The sequence below is a fragment of the Centruroides sculpturatus genome, unplaced genomic scaffold, assembly GCF_000671375.1.
Source record: "Centruroides sculpturatus isolate CEXI.00-Female unplaced genomic scaffold, Cexi_2.0 scaffold1417, whole genome shotgun sequence".
Lineage (NCBI taxonomy): Eukaryota > Metazoa > Arthropoda > Arachnida > Scorpiones > Buthidae > Centruroides > Centruroides sculpturatus.
Window position 1 is genome coordinate 42,258 of NW_019385672.1, and position 21,861 is coordinate 64,118.

General features: G+C 28.1%; 1 protein-coding gene across 2 annotated transcripts in view; it reads right to left on the bottom strand.

Moving 5' to 3' along the window:
• Positions 1 to 21,861, bottom strand: part of LOC111641086 (protein DEK-like) — a 44,847-nt gene that overhangs the window by 17,464 nt on the left and 5,522 nt on the right. For both annotated transcript variants that reach the window (XM_023387203.1, XM_023387202.1), the window contains exons 2-5: positions 8,300 to 8,549; positions 6,983 to 7,129; positions 6,829 to 6,905; positions 2,805 to 2,899 (exon numbers count right to left, since the gene is read on the bottom strand). In XM_023387203.1, the coding sequence (XP_023242971.1) occupies positions 2,805 to 2,899; positions 6,829 to 6,905; positions 6,983 to 7,129; positions 8,300 to 8,549 (569 nt within the window). The remainder of the gene's footprint in view (positions 1 to 2,804; positions 2,900 to 6,828; positions 6,906 to 6,982; positions 7,130 to 8,299; positions 8,550 to 21,861) is intronic.

Genomic DNA, 21,861 nt, shown 5'->3' on the forward strand with positions numbered 1-21,861 from the left:
TTGTGCTCCTGAGCAGAAAAAGTAAGTCCACACCGAGAAAAGAGGGGAGACCCCACAAGCCTAACTTAGGACCTTGCTAAACCTTAAAAAATAAAAACATCCCGAAAATTGTCAAAAAGAATAATGTAAAAGGTTAGCGAGTATTGTCGGAAAATAGGTTGCCAGACAAACAGAAAAAAGCTTGTTAGCAAATGAGTATGTAAATGAGGGGAGTGATCGCATTCAGAATTGTGACGTCACCACACAGTACAAAGTCCGAACCTCAAGTGAAGATGACCGAAGTGAGCTTCGTATCAGCAAACGAGAGAGAGGTGTCTGATAGGATCAAATAGTTCCAAGGCGATTTTGAAGTTATTCGATTTGTGGATTGAAGATTAGAGAAAGTCTTGAGAGTTGAGGAAAAGGGTTCCTAGTATATTGAGGTGATGATTAGGATCTTTAATTCATAAGAATTATTGTACATAAATTAAGTCTTTGATTTTTGTCGAATTCCAAAGGGGAATAGAATTAAGTTAGAAAATAGATTGATTTGAGTTTTGTCGGGTTGATTCTTATTGATTTTCATTGAATACATTGTTACTTGATTTTTACTAAATTTTGTATATAGTTATTACTAGAATATTTATTAAATATTTGATTGTTTTTGACTAACTTTGTCATTGTTAAATTCGGTGCACGCTTAAAGTCCAGGCCTGGCACACTAACGCGAATCCGTGTAAAGTACCCATTAGGGAACGGCTATTTCCGGCACACAGTCATGTCTATAATCGTTGTAGAAAGTCAGAAAAATAATCTAATACTTTACATAGTTACTGACATTAACATAGCCAATGACTCACATTCCTCATCAACCTAAAATTCTTCACCCTTTCATATTCAGTCACATTTGTAAAGGCAAGTTATCCACTGCAAATTCACTGACAGCACAAAAGTTACAATGAGTAAAAAGTGCACACAATTGCATATTACTGATAAACTCAAAAGATAATCAATGAAGCCGAGATTGGAGCTAGCAGGAATGATTTATGTGACAAGCAGAACATTGACAAGAGCAAAATAAAAATCAGATTTTGAATAACAAATCAAAACTGAAAACCAATGCTCAGAACTTTAGACAGGTGAGTTAGTGATTAACATCGATGAAATAAGGAACTCGTCATAATATGAATAAGCTAGAAGAGAAAGACGACCAAAAGTTATGGAAATGTCTCCACGAGTGGCCCAATGCTACTGCTGAAGACACAGGAATTTGTTAAGGAGCTAAACATTGTGGATACTAAGGACAACTATGTGACCATTTCTTCAGGTCAAATAGACTGTTTTAAAGATTGACACATCAGCATGCAACAAGTCTGTGGGGAAGCTGGGGTATTGGACAAGGAGTAAGTGGATAACAAGATCAAGAATGTTTAGCCAATGGATATCATCCCAGTGGCATTTACAATGCAGATGAGACTGGACTATTTTTCAAGGCCCTGCTATCAAAGATTTTAGCCTTCAAAGATATGTGTGATTAAGAAAAAGGATATGAGAAAGCTGAATTGAGTTCACTCACTTTAATTTTTACTGTACTTTTAGGAGAGAGATGTACTCAAAACAAAATTTAAGGAAAGAATGACAATCCTCATATGTTCAAATGCTACTAGAACTGATAAGAAGAAACTGATGGTCATTGGAAAGTTCAAGAATCCTCATTGTTTCAAAAATTTCATTAAAGTTTTTCTTATAATAAAAGTTATATAAAAGTCCTTATACTAACAGTTTAAAATATTCTTTTAGATCAAATGTTATATGAAACCAATTTTATCACTTGTATCAATAGACTGTGTGGTAGTATATGTATATGCAAATGAATATTCTGATAGAGAGTAGAAGTTCATTAATTCAATAATTCAGAATGTCCAATAATTGGCACCCTCTGAAAAACAAATATTGTCTGATCACTATAGAATACAGGAAAGAACATGTTAAATCACTAGTTCACAATTATACAAAAAAAAATCTGCACATTAATAACATTCAATTTTCAGAAATATTTACAATAATTTATTAAATAAATTTTTAATTACAGATAACAGATCTTAACCCAATACATCAGAATCAGTTTTATAAACTGAAGGTCTGATCTTTCTTTCCTTCTTTTTGATATGGATCTTTTACATTGTTTTGCCACAACAGACATATCATGCTGTAAAATTAACCCACAGTAAATAGTGTCCTCTCTGCTTATGATTTGCCACTGATGACCATGTTATGATTTGGCAATGATTTTCAATCTGAAGACTTTTCTGTACAATTTTTAATTTATTCAAAGTGTATTGAGTTTTTTCTTAAAAACAGGGCCAGAGCCAGGCTTAGACAAAGTTGACAATTACAAATATCTAAAGCCCAGATCTGAAAGAAGTCCATAAGTTAAGAAAGCACATTAATTAACCCATAAGTTAATTTGTTAACTTTTACTTCTTTATATTTAAATTGGAATTTTTTTAATAAACAAAGTGAATATTCCCTAAATCAACGAGTTTTCAGGTTTTCATTTACTATGAATACTTGTATAGTATAGATAGAACCAAGTATCAAATTGTATAATATCAGCAGAATACGTTATTGTATCATCTCTTTCATTACGTTAATAATCATATATTATTATTATTATTTATTACAGCACATTATCAGACTTTCAATCTCTCTCAATTCAGGATAATCACTAAAAAAAGCTATATCTTGAACATTTCTAAAATATGTCCATTAAAAAATTATGTTGAAGTAAACAAATTTGTGACACAATTAAAGGTTTTACATACTTGTCAAGATTATTTTTCTTCTTCTCAAATTCCGAAGATTCTTTCGTAAAAGGAAACCCATTAAACCTTCTCAAGTTCTTCCTAATTTCAATTCCCTGTTTGAAAATAAAAACAAAGTTACTGGATTTATTTTGCTAATAGTTGCCTTTGAATAAGAGATAGTTATAAATTAGTACACTTTATTAAAAAAAAAAAAAAAAACAGTATAAAAAAACAGTTTAAAAAAAATATATTTTAGCTGCCAAAGTTTTGACTGTTTAAGGTTCTTTCAAAAAATTTTATCTTAAATTCTGTTATATCTATGCAAGCAAGAGTTATTTCTACCAGACTCATTATCAACTTAAACATTAGTTTATGCTAATTGTATAATGGACACCTTAAAATCATAAATTCTAAATAAACCAACAATGAGTTTGCTCACTTTCCTGGCAAGATTTAAAATTTTGGTGGCACCATCTGTTATAAAATGTAAAAAATCTTGGGGTGTCATTTTTTGACCAATCACCATACTTTCCCTCTGTTATGTATAACAGCTGGGAAAGTAAAAATATTTTTTTCAAATATGTTAAGTACTTACAATATCTATATTCATACAAGAGAAGAGAATTAGAATGAAGTAACATATGCATGATACAAACAGTTTTATATTAGATCATCACTGATTAACAATAATTTTTAATCATTAGATATACAATCTAAAATCATAAATGTTTGAAATACAAATTAAATAATAAGACAATTACCATGTATGCTAAACAGATAGATAAATATTTGTGTATCAGATTATTTATTTACAGATGCTCCTCAATTTACAGTTAATCTTTGATAACTATGTTCATTATAAAAAGAAATCTTAATAATTCATAAACACTATTTTAAACAAACAAAAAAAAAATTAATTTTGTATCAATTTATATTACATTATAATAATAAAGACACAGTTCACATAAAATTTCTAATTTATGAAAAAAATTAACTTGTGACCAAATTCTGTCTGGACTACAGTGTTGTGAGTCAAACTCACGTACAGAGCAATCTAAAATTTATATCTTGGTAAATTTTCAGCCTAAACACATGCAATCTTCAGATAAATACTCAAAATCACATTGCATCTTTTTAGGTAAAAAAATGGGGCATGTACAATTTAATCTCATCACTTGCAGCACTAGTGTCAGCTTGATTTATACTTATCTTCCAGTAGTGAGTACACAGTGGAAACTGAACAGGAAGTTTTAATCTACTTATAAAAAACATAGACTTATGTGATGTAACAGTTGCTGAATTACAAAAGAAATTAAACAAATTAGGGGACAAGACGACAGGGATACAGGCAGAACTTTTAGAAAGATACACAAGCTTAAAATAATAAGTATAAACTGACACTTTTCTAGTTGTTGGCTTTCGTTTTCAGTCTTGTAATTTAGTTTTAATTACTCAACTTCAATTTGTAATATACTTTTGAAATTTTAGATACAAAATAATAAACACAAAACAATGTTAAAAATCATTGTCATTAAAATTATTTTAATTATCATCAAACATTAAACTATTTTGAAATTAACTGCAATGTAACATAAATTAAAATGTAACATAATTATAAGGACATCATATTTTTGGCAAAATTCATATTTAATATTTGGTTAAACCTCCTTTCATTTGAATAACACCAAATACTATCAGGCATAGTTTGAATCAATTTTTCCAATTGTTTCACACTTCAGTATTTTCTCAAGCATCCATAATTGGTAATTTTAACTGGTTTACTTTATGATAATGCTTGTTTTGACTAAATTATTTTTGTTATTATGCTTTATAAATTTTCTGTTGGACTAAGATCTGGACTTCTAAAAAGTTAAGTCTAATACTTTTTTTAAAACGTTTTCATTAATTAATTAATACACCAGGTCTTAATTGATGTTGATGCATAGAATGGAGTATTGTCTCGTTGAAATATTCAATTACTTCTACTAATTAACAGTCCAAATGCAATTAAATTATTTTTTAACATATCCTGATATTTTGAAGAATCTATTTTTCATCAATAATGACAATATCAGTTTTCCCATTAAATCCAAAAGTATCCCAAACCATTACACTACTGCCATCTTCTGACTGACTACTCATTCTAACTTTGGATTCTCTTTTCATATCATGACAATAATATCCATAACCATCTGGCTCATCTAAATTCTACTTTTTTCATCAGAAAACACAACTTTTTCCTACTCCTTGGTGCAAGTCATGACAGATTTAGCCTATTGAACTCTATTTTTTGCTTGTGAACAAATATCAAATTCAGGCATCACTTTCATTTTTCAATATTTTATGTTATCATCATCATGAACACATCACCACATTATCTGATGGGACAGATTTTAGTAAATTAGTAGCTACCTGTCTAGTAGATAGCTGCTTTTTGTTGTTTTGTAAAGTAGAAAACATTTCATTTATCTCTATCAGTTAATTTTTTCTTGCATCCACTTCTCTCCATTTTCCATAATTTTCTTGTTTTGTCTATACCAGTGTTTCTCAACGGGGGCGATATCGCCCCCATGTGGGCGTTTTTCCATGTTGAGGGGCGATTAGTAACAATTTATATTTTGGGGGGCGAAAAACAATTTTCTGGGCGATATAGTAAAACACTATATTAAGAATAATTAGATATTTTATTCGTTATATTGTACAATAATTAAACAAATAACATTATACCAGTAACTAGTCTATTCAATGCAGTACGAATTTGGCGTTAGTCTTGGTCCTCGGCATCGGAATTTTGAAGTGAAAGGGGCGATAATAGGTAACGGTTTTATTGAAGGGGGCGATACTACGTTGAAGGGGGCGACGATTCGTTAGAGGTTGAGAAACACTGGTCTATACATTAGCCACAGCAGTTTTAGAATGATTAATTATTGTAGCTATTTCTCTGAAACTTCCCAGTACCCTGTAATACATATTTCGAATTTCAGCCTCTGAAAGTTCACTATTTCTTGGCATTGTGTTATTAGTGCTTAAAATGTAAACTGTTAAGATTTCAAAAGTTTAAAATGATTGGCCATTATAATACTAAGTGTGATTAATAACCTTCCATTCAATTGTTTAGCTAAAAATATATTTACATTTGTTGAGTATTATTACTCTAAACTATTCAAAATTAACTCTCCTTATAATTTTGCCTACTACAGATTTGAATGTATCGACTGATTTTTTTCCAGTTTTTATCTTCACTTTCCATTCTTTTTTCTTATTGGATCATTTGGAAATTTATTAAATTTCTAACCTGGATTTTTTAAAAATCATTGGCACTGAGGCAAGCAACAATTAACCGGCATTTCAAAAGTATCTAAATAACTAAAAAAGCAATTTTTAAACACTGTATACACAGCACAATAGATGAAACAGGAAGCCATCAATCCATAAACCCAATACTGGTGTCGCCTATTAGTTTTTGAAAAGTGCATGCCCTATTATAGTATCTCATTCTATTTATCAATTTTTTTTTTATGTCATGCAAGCCTTCACTCTAAACAGTGACTCCACCTGTTGACAAAAACTAACTATAACATTCATAAAAACGTTAGTTCATAAACATAACTAAAAACGTTCATACACTACAGAAAATATCCATGTTATGGTTTTCATAAATATTCAGAACAACACAGGATCTTTTTTCACATATGAATTTTGAATCATTATATATCAGTAAATAGGAATAATATGTTCTGTAAGTGTTTATTTAGCATTCTTTCACTGCTTTAATTTATTTATTACATAATTTAAAATTTATTTTGTTCACTTAAATTATTTGAATTAAGCATAATTATTTTTACTTTGTATGAAATAAATTTTATTCTTCAAAAATTTTAAATAAATAATGTTTCCAAAATGTTATATATACTGCTAGATTTACCCTTTAGATTCATAATGATTATTTTACTTTTGAAAAATAAAACTTACATTATGTATAAAATTTTTTTCGAAGAAATACAATACTACTAAAAATTAAAAAACAAATAATAATACTTACTGAACCAGGTCTGTTGAAAAGAATTCTGTGTAATATTTTTAATTCTTCTACTTTACTTTTTTGAATTTGATATTCAACTAAAATACAAATAATTTAATTTATTTTTCTTTCAATAATTTTTTATAAGCTTATTTCATATCAAAGTAAGACTCACTTCTTGGACAATCTCCTAATTTTTCACCATTTCCTTCTGGAATTTCATGCTTTTCTTTAGAAGGAGTGGTGAAGCTGACTTCTAAACGTTGTACTTTTTTCCTCTCTCTAGAACCAGATATCTCTACAGGTTGATCTAAAAGTCCCACTAAAATAAGAAGTTATTAAAATATTAATAAACATTCAATATAAAATATTATAAAACTAATTTTTAAACATTTATGTGATATTATCAGATACAAAAAAAGATATCTAATGTTAAAATTTTTTTTAATATTACAATAAAAATACAAGATTCTGTCATTTTTGTGAGGTAGAAAGAAAATTCTTGCTTTACAGTTTTTATTTACTTACATTATTGATTTTCAATTTTATTTGTTATTTTGAGTTTTGGGAATTGAATTTTTACAACACTTTCCAGCTAGAGCTTCATTTGCAAAATATGAATAAAGAATGGAATTGTATACCATTAATTTAATACTGTAGCCATCTTTATAAATATAAATAGAAAATTATTCACAGTTTTCCTAACATATCAGTAAGACAAGCAAAACCTTATTCCTTGTAAGCCTGTGTAGCAGGCAAATCAGCAATATATAAAAGAATGTTGTCAAACTGACATAGTAAACCAGCCTTTGTTTCTGCTGCAAGTGATTGGTGCTGGTTAAAGATCTTTCTTCTGCTAGATTCTTTTCCCTAATTGGGCTAAGTGTTTGAAATTTTAAATTGCAATTTTATTGTTGTAACTAGCTGCAAGGACCCACTTCACTGGGTTTTTATTTGTATGTAATATAGTTTTTTTATATATATATAAAAGACTGTTTTTCTAAGTAATCTAGAATCTAGCTGCAAGGACCCGCTTCGCTGGGCAAAAAGTAACGATAGTGAAGATTAAGATAATTACATTATAGCCAATCTTACCCGTTTACACAGAATGCAAGAATTAGGTCCCCCGTTTCCAGACTAATTAGAGAATTTTTACACGAGTCTAAAAATATGTTCGATTTCCCGCAAAAACTGCCTGTAAATCTTGCATGCCGCTTTATATTAACACTTCTGTTGTTTCATTGAAGTGAAAACCTGATTCGACAGTGCATGTTCTGTTGCATTTGTCAAGGCTTATGCTAGCTGGATAGAACGAGTGTGTATGCATTCTTTTTTCTATCATCTATCCTTGAGAATAGTCAGATAATTTTGACTGAAATGATAGCTCAGACAATTCTATTGTAGCTATCTTTATATGTATGTAGAATGTTATGCTATGCACAAACACAAGTACATAGATTAAAATTTCGAACAAATAAAAATATATTCTTACATTTTGGTTCTTCATCTTTTTCTTCTTCCTCCTCCTCTTCACTTTTATCAGCTGCATTTTTATCTGATGCATCCTCATTATCATTGTCATCTTCCTCATCATCATTTGTATTATCATCTTCATCATCAGTTTTCTGTTTTTTAATGGATGACTTCTTATTATTTTCTTTTAATGGTTTCTCTTCCTTTTTTGGACTTAATGATTCTTTCTTTTCTATCATTTCATTTCCACCCGATTCATCTTCTGAAGACTATAAAACAAAATAAATAAGCTTAAATATGGAAAGTAACTTCTTATGAGATCTTATTAAAAACAGATTAATAAAATGCTAAAATATTTAATTACAATACAAAAATCATATTTTTTATTATTTCATATAGAAATTTTATATTATTGAATATGTGTAATTTTAAAAGCAAATTGCAGAAATAAAAATTTGCAAAACAAAACTAAACTTCTATTAATAAATATAATAATCATGATCAACTTTTTAATGAGATTATATGTAATTTAATTTTTTGTATAGGATAGTTTTTAAAAATAATAGTTTAGAACAGTGTTGTCCAGCTGAAATTGTTTACTGGACAAAACCAAGAATGAAAATACACTGGTAAGTCACACATTTATTTACAACAAAACATATACAATTATACAGTATTTTGTATGTATTTTAATGTGAATCTTGATATTAAAAAATGAAGTGAAAAAACTGAAAAGCAACAGGTATTTGTGATGTTTTACAACATAGTTGGTTTTCTAATTTTATCACAAATCTGTTACGACTTTTACATTTAACAATCTTCAATTTGAGAAAAAAAAATTCATAAAGCTAGGTGATTCCAATTGCAGCTGTAATGCTCATCGCCAGTTTTTTTAGGTTAGGAAACTTATCATTACTGTATTTTGTATAAACTGAACTTTATCATTGGTCTCAAACATATATTTCAATTCAAAAGATGACTGGAGATCTATTAAATCTATCTGCAAATTTCTTAGAGCTTGCTCCATAACAATGTCAAATGGACATATGAGAATATATTTAATATTTTCTTAAATTTTCAAATATGAAAATCTCTCTTGAAATTAGTATTTTCTTGTACATATTTAGAAAAATGTTTTTTGTCACCATTAAATTAACATAATTTTGGAAGATGGATTGTAGTTTTCAATTTTAACTGACTTTTGTAAAGTTGAGTTTTGCTATGAATGCTTTTATATTTTGATAACAGTATGTAATCAATTTGTTTTTACCTTGAAGCTGCTTATTAGGTTCATTTAATTTCATTGTAATATTCATAAGGAAACATTAATCCAAAAGCCACAGCCCATCATATAATTCATGAACAATTTGGTCATTTTCATTCATACATTTTAACCTTTATTAAAAAATACTTAATAACGGTGTTAATTTCTGAGTGTAGGTGATAAGGTGTTATACATCAATTAATGTATTTAACTATACATATGATATTTTATTGTAATAACAATCTACACAAGATAATTACTGTTTTGAAAGGACCACAAAAAAACATTGAGTGGGCCGCACAAGACCCATGGGCTGGACATGGCAGGTTTAGAATATCAATCAGGTTATAGATTTTAATTTTCTACATATACAGTGTATAGTAAGGATCTGATTACTATCTCACAAACAGTTTGGATAATTTAAGAAACTTTTTTTTCAAGTATTGTTGACCTAAATTTTACAGACTCTGACATAACAAACTTCAGAAACAACACAGAAAAATTATTACAGATGATAAAGAATTTTTTCTGATTCTGAACTCATCTTTGTGTCGATAACCAATACACCGGTATAAAGTCCTATAAATAAGTTATGTCCAAATAGACAATTCACAATATTTTCAGAAACAACAGACCAATTCCAATGGGTTTAGTTCTATAATAGTACAGGAGCTTCCCTTCTTAAGAACAATTTGACTGTATGTATAAAATTTAAATTTTGCATGGAATCTTAAATTCTCTTGCCAGTTATGGGATGGCATTAAAATCAGTCTTTGACCAGTAATAAATAATAAATTTTTAATAAATAATTAATGTGGATTTATTTCTATTGCATATTGTGATTTTTTTATTTTTGTACAAATTCTGATCACAGCTGGTGAGGTGGTGTTGAAATTATTAATGTCAGAATAATAGCATTTATCACTATTGTTTGCAATTTTTATAAAAATTTACAATTAGTGCTTCAAAAATGTGTCCAAAACATAACAGTAAATCTAGCAGTGGAGATAAATATAATAAGCATCACTCTACTACCATAGACCAGAAACTTTATTATAAAACTAAGTGTATTAGGTGGAAATAAACCATGTTTGAAACATCTGCTACTAAGCAGTAGCAAGTGGGTAAATGAGCATATTTTCAGTATATTAAAAAAATCAAACACTAACAATACAATTATTGTGCACATAAAAATAATCTGGAGAGTATGTTTAACTTATGAAAATATCTTGGAAACCTAATCTGTTTTTAAGTAGTAGAATACCTGTACCTATTCTCAAGTTATTTGTGGCATATCATTAACATGTTGGAAGTTTCATTTGGCACACAAATAACTTGACATTAATCCCCTGGAATAAAAACACACTTGACACTATACATGGAAATATCAATTGCAACCATTATGGCCATCTGCACCAATGCATTTAACTCACAGAAAATTTAGAGTTAAATTTACCATTTAAATAGGAAGGATTAAATTATCTTTTGGATTAAAGAAGGCACTGTTGCAAAGTGTTGTAAGAAATAGGCCAAATAGAGATGCAGGAGCAATCTGATTAAAGAATTAAACATAAACAATATTGACTCAATTAGAAGGTATCGCTTACCAAAGTAAATAGTCAGTAATTAACTTTACAATTTCAAAATGCTTTAAAATTCTGGACTGAAGAAAATCAACCATTACCTCCTGTTCTGAAAATTTTATTAACATAATGGTTTTTGCTACAGATAAGAGCTTTCTATATCTTTATATTAATGATTGCAATCTATATTGTTTCTTGTGAAGTAATCCTTCACCATCTTTCTTACACTCCATTTTTGCATGCAATATCAAAAACAATTTGTTATAACAACGGTTATGAATCCAGGAATGAAAAATTCAGTATCGAAGACTACAATTTCAGGAAACAAAAGGGTAACAGAATTACAAAGCCTACAAAAAAAAAAAGCCATAGGATTATACAGTTAACTCTGAGTAATTTGACTCTCCCTAAAATTACCTTCTTAATACTGAAACATATCACAAACATACTTTAAAGGTTGTTTAAAGTGTGTTTGTGATATGTTTCAATATTTGTTCAGTATTCAGTATGTTTCAGTATTGACTCTCCTTGCCAAAACAATGGTGCAAAAATATTTCCCATGTCTAAAGGTAAACTTACATAAACAGAAAAAAGTTGTTTCATAGATGACTGCAAAACATCTTTGGAAAAAAATTGACAACTGCATTAATTAATAGACTATTACTCAGTGATTCCTCTGAAAACTAAAAAAAATTTTGCCATTCATTTTGTCACTTTTGGCTTTGGTCACCGCATTGCAATATTTATTAGTGACGTGCCAGATATCTGAGGGGAAAAAATTATCCGTATCCATATCTGTTACTTTTTAGTGAATCTTTTATCTTAACGAATTTCATTACTTATAGGAAATTTTAAAGATAGGTAGCAATAAAATACTAATAACTTAAATTAAAATCAAATCACTTTTTATTTCTTAAAATCACATATTTGGCACATTCGTATTGCAAAAATTTTATCATGCAAAATTCATTTACTATCATAAAATATTTCCATATTACAATACTAAACTTTTTGATGACATTGTTTTTATTTCAATTTAACTCAACACTCTCCAAAGATACAAATGTAATCTATGCTATCCCATGTCACACTAAACTATAAACAAAAACACGTGCAGTGCAAGTCAAAACACGTCGCGTTACTAATGCAAAACGTCAACCATCGATCCAAGTTCACAAGCAAGGGCACTAAAGTATGAAAGTTGAAATCTGTATCCGCGGATCTAGACACTAACGATCCTTATCTGTATCCATGTCTACGGATATACAGTTTTAATGATCCAGCACATAACTAATATTTATCTACCCATTATTACAGGAACATTTCATTCTGGCTTGTTATTTTGACAGCTGATTAGTTAACTCTGTTCTATGAACCACACAAATTTATTATTCTGTCAAATTCCACAAATCTGAGAAATTTTTTTTACCTTAATGTTTATTGCAATAATTTCTTTTATACAATAAATAGTCTTGAAACTTTTTTGCTAGAAAATTGACAAGTTTGTCTATCTTACACTGCAAACTTCATAATTCTACTATTATTCTAATTTTTACAATATATGAAATTTTTATTACTTTTTATCTAAAAAACTGATAAATGAACAGAACCAATTTTCATTAATTTTTTTTATTACTTTACTTAGAAATAAAATTTTTGAATTTGTATTTGTAAATAACTGGAAATCAATTGGCATAAATACATTTTTGATTCTTCCTTAGTAATCTTTTACAAATTGAATTTAAATCATACCTAGCTGATCAGAAAACTGTACTCAAAAGATTTGTTTTATAGAAATTATATATATATCAAACACTACAGTATATGATATATGAAAAATTTTAACTTATTGCTTTTTTTGGTCAATATCAATAAAAATGAAATTAATAAAAGTTACAGAGCAAAATCATGACAATGTCCTATGTACTAGGAAGTAGACTGCCCATCATATGAGAGGAAGTAGGCTTCCTTTCACATTTCACATGTATTCCAAAAAGTGTACTTGCAGTTTTATGACTATCAAAAACAAACTGAAGCTTTGTATTTCATTTTCACTTGTTTTTTTTTGTAAAATTTTAGTTTTTTAGGAAGCTTTGCAGCATTATTGTGTGATTATGTACTAGACAAATAATTTGCGGGCTTTTCTTTGTAAATGTAGATTGCATTGTTGCGAGTACTTCAAAATCTAAAATATATTATCACATTGAATGTATAAATTCATAATTATAACAAAAATTTACATTTTACACAGAATAAATTTCACAGTAAATTTTCAGCAACCTTTCCCAATTTTTGATCATTGATTAGTAGGAACTTTTCAGAGTAAAGAGAAAAATATCAAAACTTAAAAAAATTTAATTACAGAATAACAAAAAGTATGCAATTTAGTAAAGCTTCTCAAAAATCTGTAATTTTCCATCAGCAATTTAGTATATAGGCTATACTATGGTATGAAAAGACAGAAGTCATTGAATAAATACACGAATTTCATTTTTGACTTGATTTCAAAGAAAAAGATTTGAAAAATCAGTGAAAAATTTTTTTAAATAAAAAATTAACTTTTCATAATTAGTAATTTTATCAAAAATTTTTACAATCATAATACCACTGTGATCAAAAAATATCAGAAATGGTTCATTTAAACTTCATGCATGCAAGAGATACTGTCATCATTTTTTCATTGTTTGGCATGACTTTCATCAACATCTGGTAGAAATCTGTATACCATTGTCTGTTTTTGTTTGCAAATAAATGCTTGTTTTGTATGTACGGAATTTTTCAAAATGTTGAGCTTAACTGACCAAAAAATGTACATTAAATTTTGTTTTTGCAACAGAATTACTGCTACAAAAAACATTGAAAATGTTGCAAAAAGCCTTTGGTGACAACAATCTTGCCAACAGATGTTGAGGAAACTAGACTCTGTGCTAATGATATATAGTAGTAGTAGTTCTAGGTAGTTATGGATTAATGTGTGTTTAAAATCTGTGTCAATGTTAATAAGAATTTGGTTTGTAGATGTTATGGATTTTCAATTTGTTAGAGAATTTGTAATTTACTGGAACCTTAGCATTGTTGAATGTTCTTAAACTCAATGTTTTGAAATTCTTGACTCTAATTTGTTTAAAGATTATGGGGCAGTTTAGAAGTAACAAATTATTAATCCCTGAGAATGGACTGAATTCTGTAAGCACATGGAAGTTTTTGTTTACCTGTGTTTCTATCAACATTTTATTTTTAAAAATAAATCCTAAATAATTTATAAATACGTCCTAAAATATGTGAGTGGGATGCAATTCCATTCATTATTCAAATCTTACTATGAATTATGTAAATGAGACTTTACTAGATAGACATTTCTCAGTTAGTCAAGATCCAACTTAAAATCAACCATAAAACTCAAAAATTGGGAAGTAATGTAACTAATATAGATATAAATTAAAAACTCTTTCTTGCTACCTCACAATGTAGGCCTGTTGCACTTGTTCAGTTGTATCATCTTAAATTCAAGGTCTACTATGTCCAGGCAACCTGTGCTATAGTTAAAAAAAATTCGTCTATCAACCCGTTAATGAAAAAAGTCCATTACATGAGTCTGTCATCAATGATTCATTCCTTCTTGTTCAACAATGTTTCAGTGCAATTGACTACCCCAAAGCATCTAATTTTATTATTGAGTTTTTAGAAAGCTTTCTAAAAGCTTGATAACATTTTCTGGCTTTCTTAATATATAGAGGAAGTAAGTTATTTGTCTGCAACATTTACTTCTTCCTTATCTTGATTGTTTCTTTACTTCAACAATGGTATCATAAGTATAACAGACAGCTAACTCATTGTCAATACTGACAAATTTTTAATCATTTATCACTGTAATGGGATCAGGCCCAGTCTTCAATATAGTCTGATGGAAATTCCAATTTATTAAAAGCATCAATGAATTATTGACAAAACCCTGCAATTGAGTTTTTTGAAATGATCCCCTAATCTAGAGGTTGTAATCTAGAAGTTGCATGATAAAAATCAAATTATAGCTTTCAACATTGAAATCATTAAACATGCACTAGAACTTCAATAAAAATTCCTGCTTTTGGCAATCATGTGATTGAGTAACCTTTTTGGCCATTTAGTAAAAGCTATGATATCATTCACACTATTTGTTACATACTGTATCCACAAGTTTCTAGAGAAGGTTTGTGTATTTTCCAATACTGTAGCACCACCGTCGTGCCACCATTAATATACAACAAGAACTATGGAATTGCAGAACTATACAATTGAGAATATAATTAATTTTGAAATGACTAATAGAAATTCTTTCATAATGACCACTTTGTTAGTATTTGTAAAGATTTTTATATTTTAAATTATAAAGAGAATATTTTCAATCATTTTTGCACAAGTTTAAATTTTTTCTAAAGAAAAAAGCATACTACATGCATTGTGGAGAAATATGTTTTAAAACTGATAAAAATTTAAAGTAAAATTAAGAAAACCTGAATCCTATTTTTTGTTTTTAGAGAATAATTGGCAAAATTGGCTTCTGTAATTTTACAAATATTTCATGTTATTATCTATCAGGAAATATATCATCATTTAATTCATAAAGTAGTCAAAAATATTCACAGAATATCATGGAATTAAATCTGATGCAAAATTATCAGATTTTTGCAAGTTTATTCTACAAACTTTGTTTTTTAAATTTATTTTCATCAATTAATAATCATGGAATAACATGGAGAATGCCACTTTTGGAATATCCAGTTATATTTGAATACCTTAGTAAAAGTAAAGCCCATGATTACCAAAAACTGCTTAATTATAGTAAGACAAATGTAGAGCCATCACAAACCCTATCTGTAAGTAATCATTCTGTACAAACTTGTGTCTTATGATAGCAAAGTTATTTATCTAGCTTATACAGTATGTACAGTACAGATACATGCATGGCTGATTACCCATTCTCTTCTTAAATTTTCATCACATGGAAATGAATGTAACTGGAACAGCTGAATACATGAATGAATGAAATCTCAATGCATCATGTTTCTGTGTACATCATATACAACTTCAAACCACTTATAAAGAACACACTGACCATTATGGCAGCCAACCACTGCACAATATCTACCTGGTTTTATAAGGCAAGTCATCAATAAAAACTAAAAATTGCATATCTACACTAACTAGACTACATTAACTACACTAAATAGAAAAATCCTAATGGCAGCATTCAAAGCACATTCTGGAAACTTGTGGATAGATAATAACATGGCATTGCTGAATCAATCATTAAAGTTTTAAATTTTCAAATTAATAACAATGACAGTTTTCATTACCTATCGTGTCAAAAAAATAAATAATCCCACCAGGCCTGGCATTTAAAATAAGATAAGCCCATTTCACCTGTGTCAAAAAATAATCATCCTAAATGTTCTATAGTTCCATATAATTTCTGGTAAACTTTTCAATCATATTGATAAATGAATAATATACAACTGCTTCTTCAGATTACCAAAAATTATTTATTCATATAAAGACACTTGGCTCTATTAAGCCATCATCAATTTGACAATCTGAATTATTATATCTAGTTCTAAGAAGACAACATATTCAAAATGTCAAACTGATAATATGGCTCTAATAGAGCTGAAAAATAACTGTTGATAAATTTATTTAACTATGCTTCTTTAGGTTAAGAAAAAGCATGTAATAGTTTTCAATGAAGTCTACGGTGGAAGTGTAAGAGGAGAATGGAACAAAGTGGTTGAAAAGTTAAATAATATAAAGATGTTTCTTCAGATAATCAAAAGTAACTTGAGTATGCTTCTTGAAATCTTTCAGTGAAGATTCCATGACTTGGTGCAGCATGCCTGACTGCTGATTGCTGGTTTGCAAGTTAACCTTTTCAAGTTAATGTAATTTTTATATTAAAAACATGCATTTTCTATTCCCTTAAAATTCATTTTCAGAACTGTTTAAAATAAAATTTTAACTTATTTTATTATTACTGCTTTATAACTTTAATGTACTTTAACTTTACTTATTTTATTAGCTATGAAAAGGGAAAATACTTATGATGTAAACAATAAGAAACCTGAAAAATGACATTGAAAGGGATCTTATCTGTCAAACAATAATTCAATTTGATATTTAGAATTAGTTATAACTAAGTTTTTTGAGTTTATTTAATTATTTAAAATATCAAACTATTCATAATATTCTGGCAATTCCAAACTTAAAAAATTTTACATTTACAGTCAAACCTTGGTTTTCAAACGTAATTTGTTCCTAAAAGTTGTTCTAAACCAAACACAAATCTTCCCATAAGAAACAATATAAAACGGATTAATCCATTTCTGACCCCCAAAATAAAAAAGGCTAACTGTATTTCATGCATAAAAATGCCAAATGCAATGTAATATTGTAACATACCAACTGAATAAAGAGTAAAGTTATAAATAAGAAAGACAAGCTCATTCATCCTTAAATTTTATTATATAAAGATGAACAAGATTGTCTTCAAAATTATATTTAATAATAAATTTTTGATATTTAATTTGACTTAAGCACCTCTAAACACAAATTCTTGAATGCCATTTATATTATGTGAAAGTCAATCAGTTGAATGCAGTTTTTAATTAATTAATTAATTTGATTTAAATTCAACTGTGGCACATACCAAAAAACAGAAGCATCTTTACTGCATATACAATGAAATCTAATGACACGAGGCAATCTTAGTGCCACTGATTTCTGAATCAGTTATCCTGTCACTGATTGGCTGTTGACTTTTTTTTAAAATAGGAAGTATAGGAGTATAGTACCATCTGTCTCTCTCTAATCTACGGCCAATTCTTGCAGAGTAGCTTGTTCAGCAATTGAGTTATCATACTGCTACCAGTGCAATTATGAGTTCAAAATTCTGTTTGAAAATTAAGGTTTAACTGTAATTTTAACAAATAGCAATTCCAAAAGCAAATTTTTGAGAAAATGCACATTTTTAATAGAAAATAGTTAAAATGTATAAACCCATATAATTTATAAATATTTTATGTAAAAATTGTATTGCATTGTTTTGAAAAAAGTTTACCCATAGAGACAAAAACCAGTGATCTATCAATTAGCAGTCAAGTACAATGCTGTCAAGCCACCAAGTCCTTACTGAAAGATTTCACAGAACACATAAGTCAATTGGAATTTTTTAACTTCAATTTTTTTAAATTTTGAAAGGCATGGTTTCTTCCTTTGTTCAATAAAGTTCATAAGATTTATCAACACAAACCAATATCATTGCAAACTGATGAATACATTATGATATCTCCTTGTAAGTTTTCAATCAACAGGAATATTTGTTTAACAATTTTAACATCAGTTGGATACTTACATTAAAGCTTGCTTTTCTCTATCTGATTCAACATCAACGAAATCTTAGTTTACTATTGTTTGCAATTTCTATCTACTTTAGAATGACAACAGTCAACAACACTGATTAATAGGTCACTATCAGAAATGAATTTGTCAATATGCAATTTGAACATTACAGTGATATTTATACAGTATAAATATTTAGTTCCAAATAAGGAAATAAATGTAGATGAACTTATAAATTTGACTAATAGCAATAAGAATCTACTTTATGTATGTATATAAACTAATATCAAAATTATGAAATTCATTAGGATGTAACTTTCCGCTTTAATTAAAACAAATGGTGCACTTAATAGATTGAAAAATAAAAATATTCTTTATTTATCATCATATAACACTTACTTAAATATGCAATGACAACAATGAATATTAAAATAAATCAAAGTGTAAATTGCATATTCAAATTTATTACTGTTACATATTTGGACCGTTTATTTTGAAAGTGGTGTAAGTCCATTTTTTCTTCTTTCGAGATATTTAAACATTTGCATTTTAGTTGATTCAAAAATATAAACAAAGTGTACTAAGTTTGACAATGTTTCTATGACTTTAGAAATATGTAAGTTGATTGCATAAAGACTTCTATGTGAATTTATCCAAACTAATATATTCTTTCTGGGCCATAAATGGACTTACACCACTTTCATAATTACTAAACTGTAAAATTCATTAAATTTCTATTATGTAAAACTCAATGTCACTTGAAACACATTGCGTTTTATTCTGATTTTGTTCATATATAATAACAAGAAATAAAATAGTATTGTTTATTCTGAACATTAAAAATATTTACTTATTGTTAAACTATTTTATGATAAATTTATCATTATTATGAGCTTACCATTAGACACTGCTTTTCATTTAGATTCATTACATGGATTTTTTTCTAGTCCATCAAATTGTACATTTGTTGGTAATATTTACAGTTTTACTCTTCTGTTGTAAGGGGCTGTCTTTAAATGATGTCCACACTGAAAGGGAGGGAGGGGTTAAGACAAGTTGGACAAGGAGGGTTGAGTATTAGTGGACATCCATTTATTTCATTAAATTTTATACAATATGCATTTTATTATATTTATTTCAAAGTTTCTTGTATGTTTCATTTCTACTTATGGTATCTATCATTCATAAAGTGATGAAGGTTTTAACAGGGATAGAGTTATGTTGGACATCCATAGAGGGAAAGGGGTTACAAAAACTTGGACAAACTGGGACAAGAGGGAAAAGTAAACATTTCAAGAAAAATGCACATGTAATTTATGGATAGCCCAAGTGCTTAGACTGTAGAAAATGGACTTATACCACTTTCAAAATCAATGGTTATGCAATGTCATTTATCGATAAATTTTCAATTGATCAAAGCTTATGGTTATTTTAAAATGTTAAGTGTGAATTGTTTATAAATAAAAAGTTCACACTAAATTGTATGTATATTATGTGTTTTCTCAATTTTTTCCAAAAATGGACTTACACCACTTTCAAAATAAACGGTCCATTTATTAAATTTTATTCTATCAATTTTATGTTTACACTAAAAAGATCAAAATAGTAAATGTAAAATTATTTTGGGGTTGTGTGTGAAATTTTTAAAAATCAAGAAATAACAGAAAATATTATAAAACTGACTTTATTGGAAAAGAAAAAAAAATTGCATAAGAAATTTTTATTCTTTTTTACTCATAGTTTTACATTATTTTTGTTTACATCAAATCTAAAGTGAGCTTTAGATGCTTAATCTGGATCTAGTTTACTTAAATGTTCTGCCAAGCTCATGCAGTAACAATTCCATTCATCTTTATCATCACTATGTTATGCCATTTCTTTCCATCATATCAATTAAAGTGTGAATATCATCATCATCATCATAAACTTGGCAATGGTGTTTTTCTATATTTATTATTAGATGAATTGGATATTTACATATCATTTGGAACTTTTCATAATTCATCTATTGTAGGTGTTTCATCAATATTAATGTTCCTGTAAAATAAATTTTTATAATTATTTAAATTTTTTCTGTGAAACAGTAATAAGACTGTTAAAAAAATAATCATAAATATACAAAAAATATATCTCATTTTTATATACACTTTTACATACAGTAAAACCCTGCTAATTCAGACTAATAGGAGGAGAAGGTTGCCTGAATTTCCAAAAGCTTAAACTTAGCAGTGTTTTCTCCAAGATATGAAATAAGAATGTAAATATATAATACAATAATTTATTGCTATTGCATCTATACAGAAGTTTAAGTTTTATTACTGAGCTTTAATAGGCTATACTGCCAAATTTATTATTACAGGAAATGAGATAAAAATCGTCACAGTACAGTAATATAATGCAAAAATCACAAATTAATGTAATGTTGCAAATACTTGTTAATTATAATTTTATAGAAAAATATGTTGTCAAAAAATTTTAAATTACTGTTTTGAAAAAACTTGCCCAAGTTATGTGAAGTCAGAGTTAACAGGCATTCACTGTATTCATTTTAAGTTATAAACTAAAACTTATTAACAAAACTTTATCAAAACACTGTGAAATACATAAATTTACGTCCACAAGTCACACCATAAAAGGTTTGTGGATGTAAATTTAAAACTTATTAGTTTTTCAACAACGTAATCTAAAATAATAGATAAAAATCTATATCAAGAATGAATTAAAATATAATGAGCAGTAACAGATAATATAAATATGTATTTCTCATAGAATTATCACTAGAACCAATCATTAGAAGTATACTTTATTTATAGCTTCTGCAAAACAATCTAGTTTGTTTTCAGTCTTAATAAAATGAATATGGAAATAATACTGTATAATGCCAGTTTGAACTTATAATTTTTTCCCCTTTAACTTTTAGGTAATGCTTACTATGAAAATTCCTCTCCATTATTTGCTATCATTAATTAATGTTTCCATTAAGTAAACCATTTCTATTTGGACTGATATACAGTGACATTCCATTAACCCAGCATCGTCAGGACTGATGTGGTGCTGGGTTATTGAATATGCTGACTTATTGGACGATGGAATTTTTTCCAGTTTTTAATTTCCTGGACACAATTTTACACATCTTCACTTGTAAAACTGTACAAATCCATTTTTTATGATTGTTTAACATGCCATTTCAATTTTTCCAGATTATTCCTGCACTTTGTACACTTTTATCTATCTATATTCTATATATTTTACATATTAGAAGTAAAATGTTCCATCATCATCAACCAAAACCAAAACTTTACAAAGAAGTGCTATAAATAGACTCAACTCTGACTGCCTGGATGAAATATAACCAAATCAATC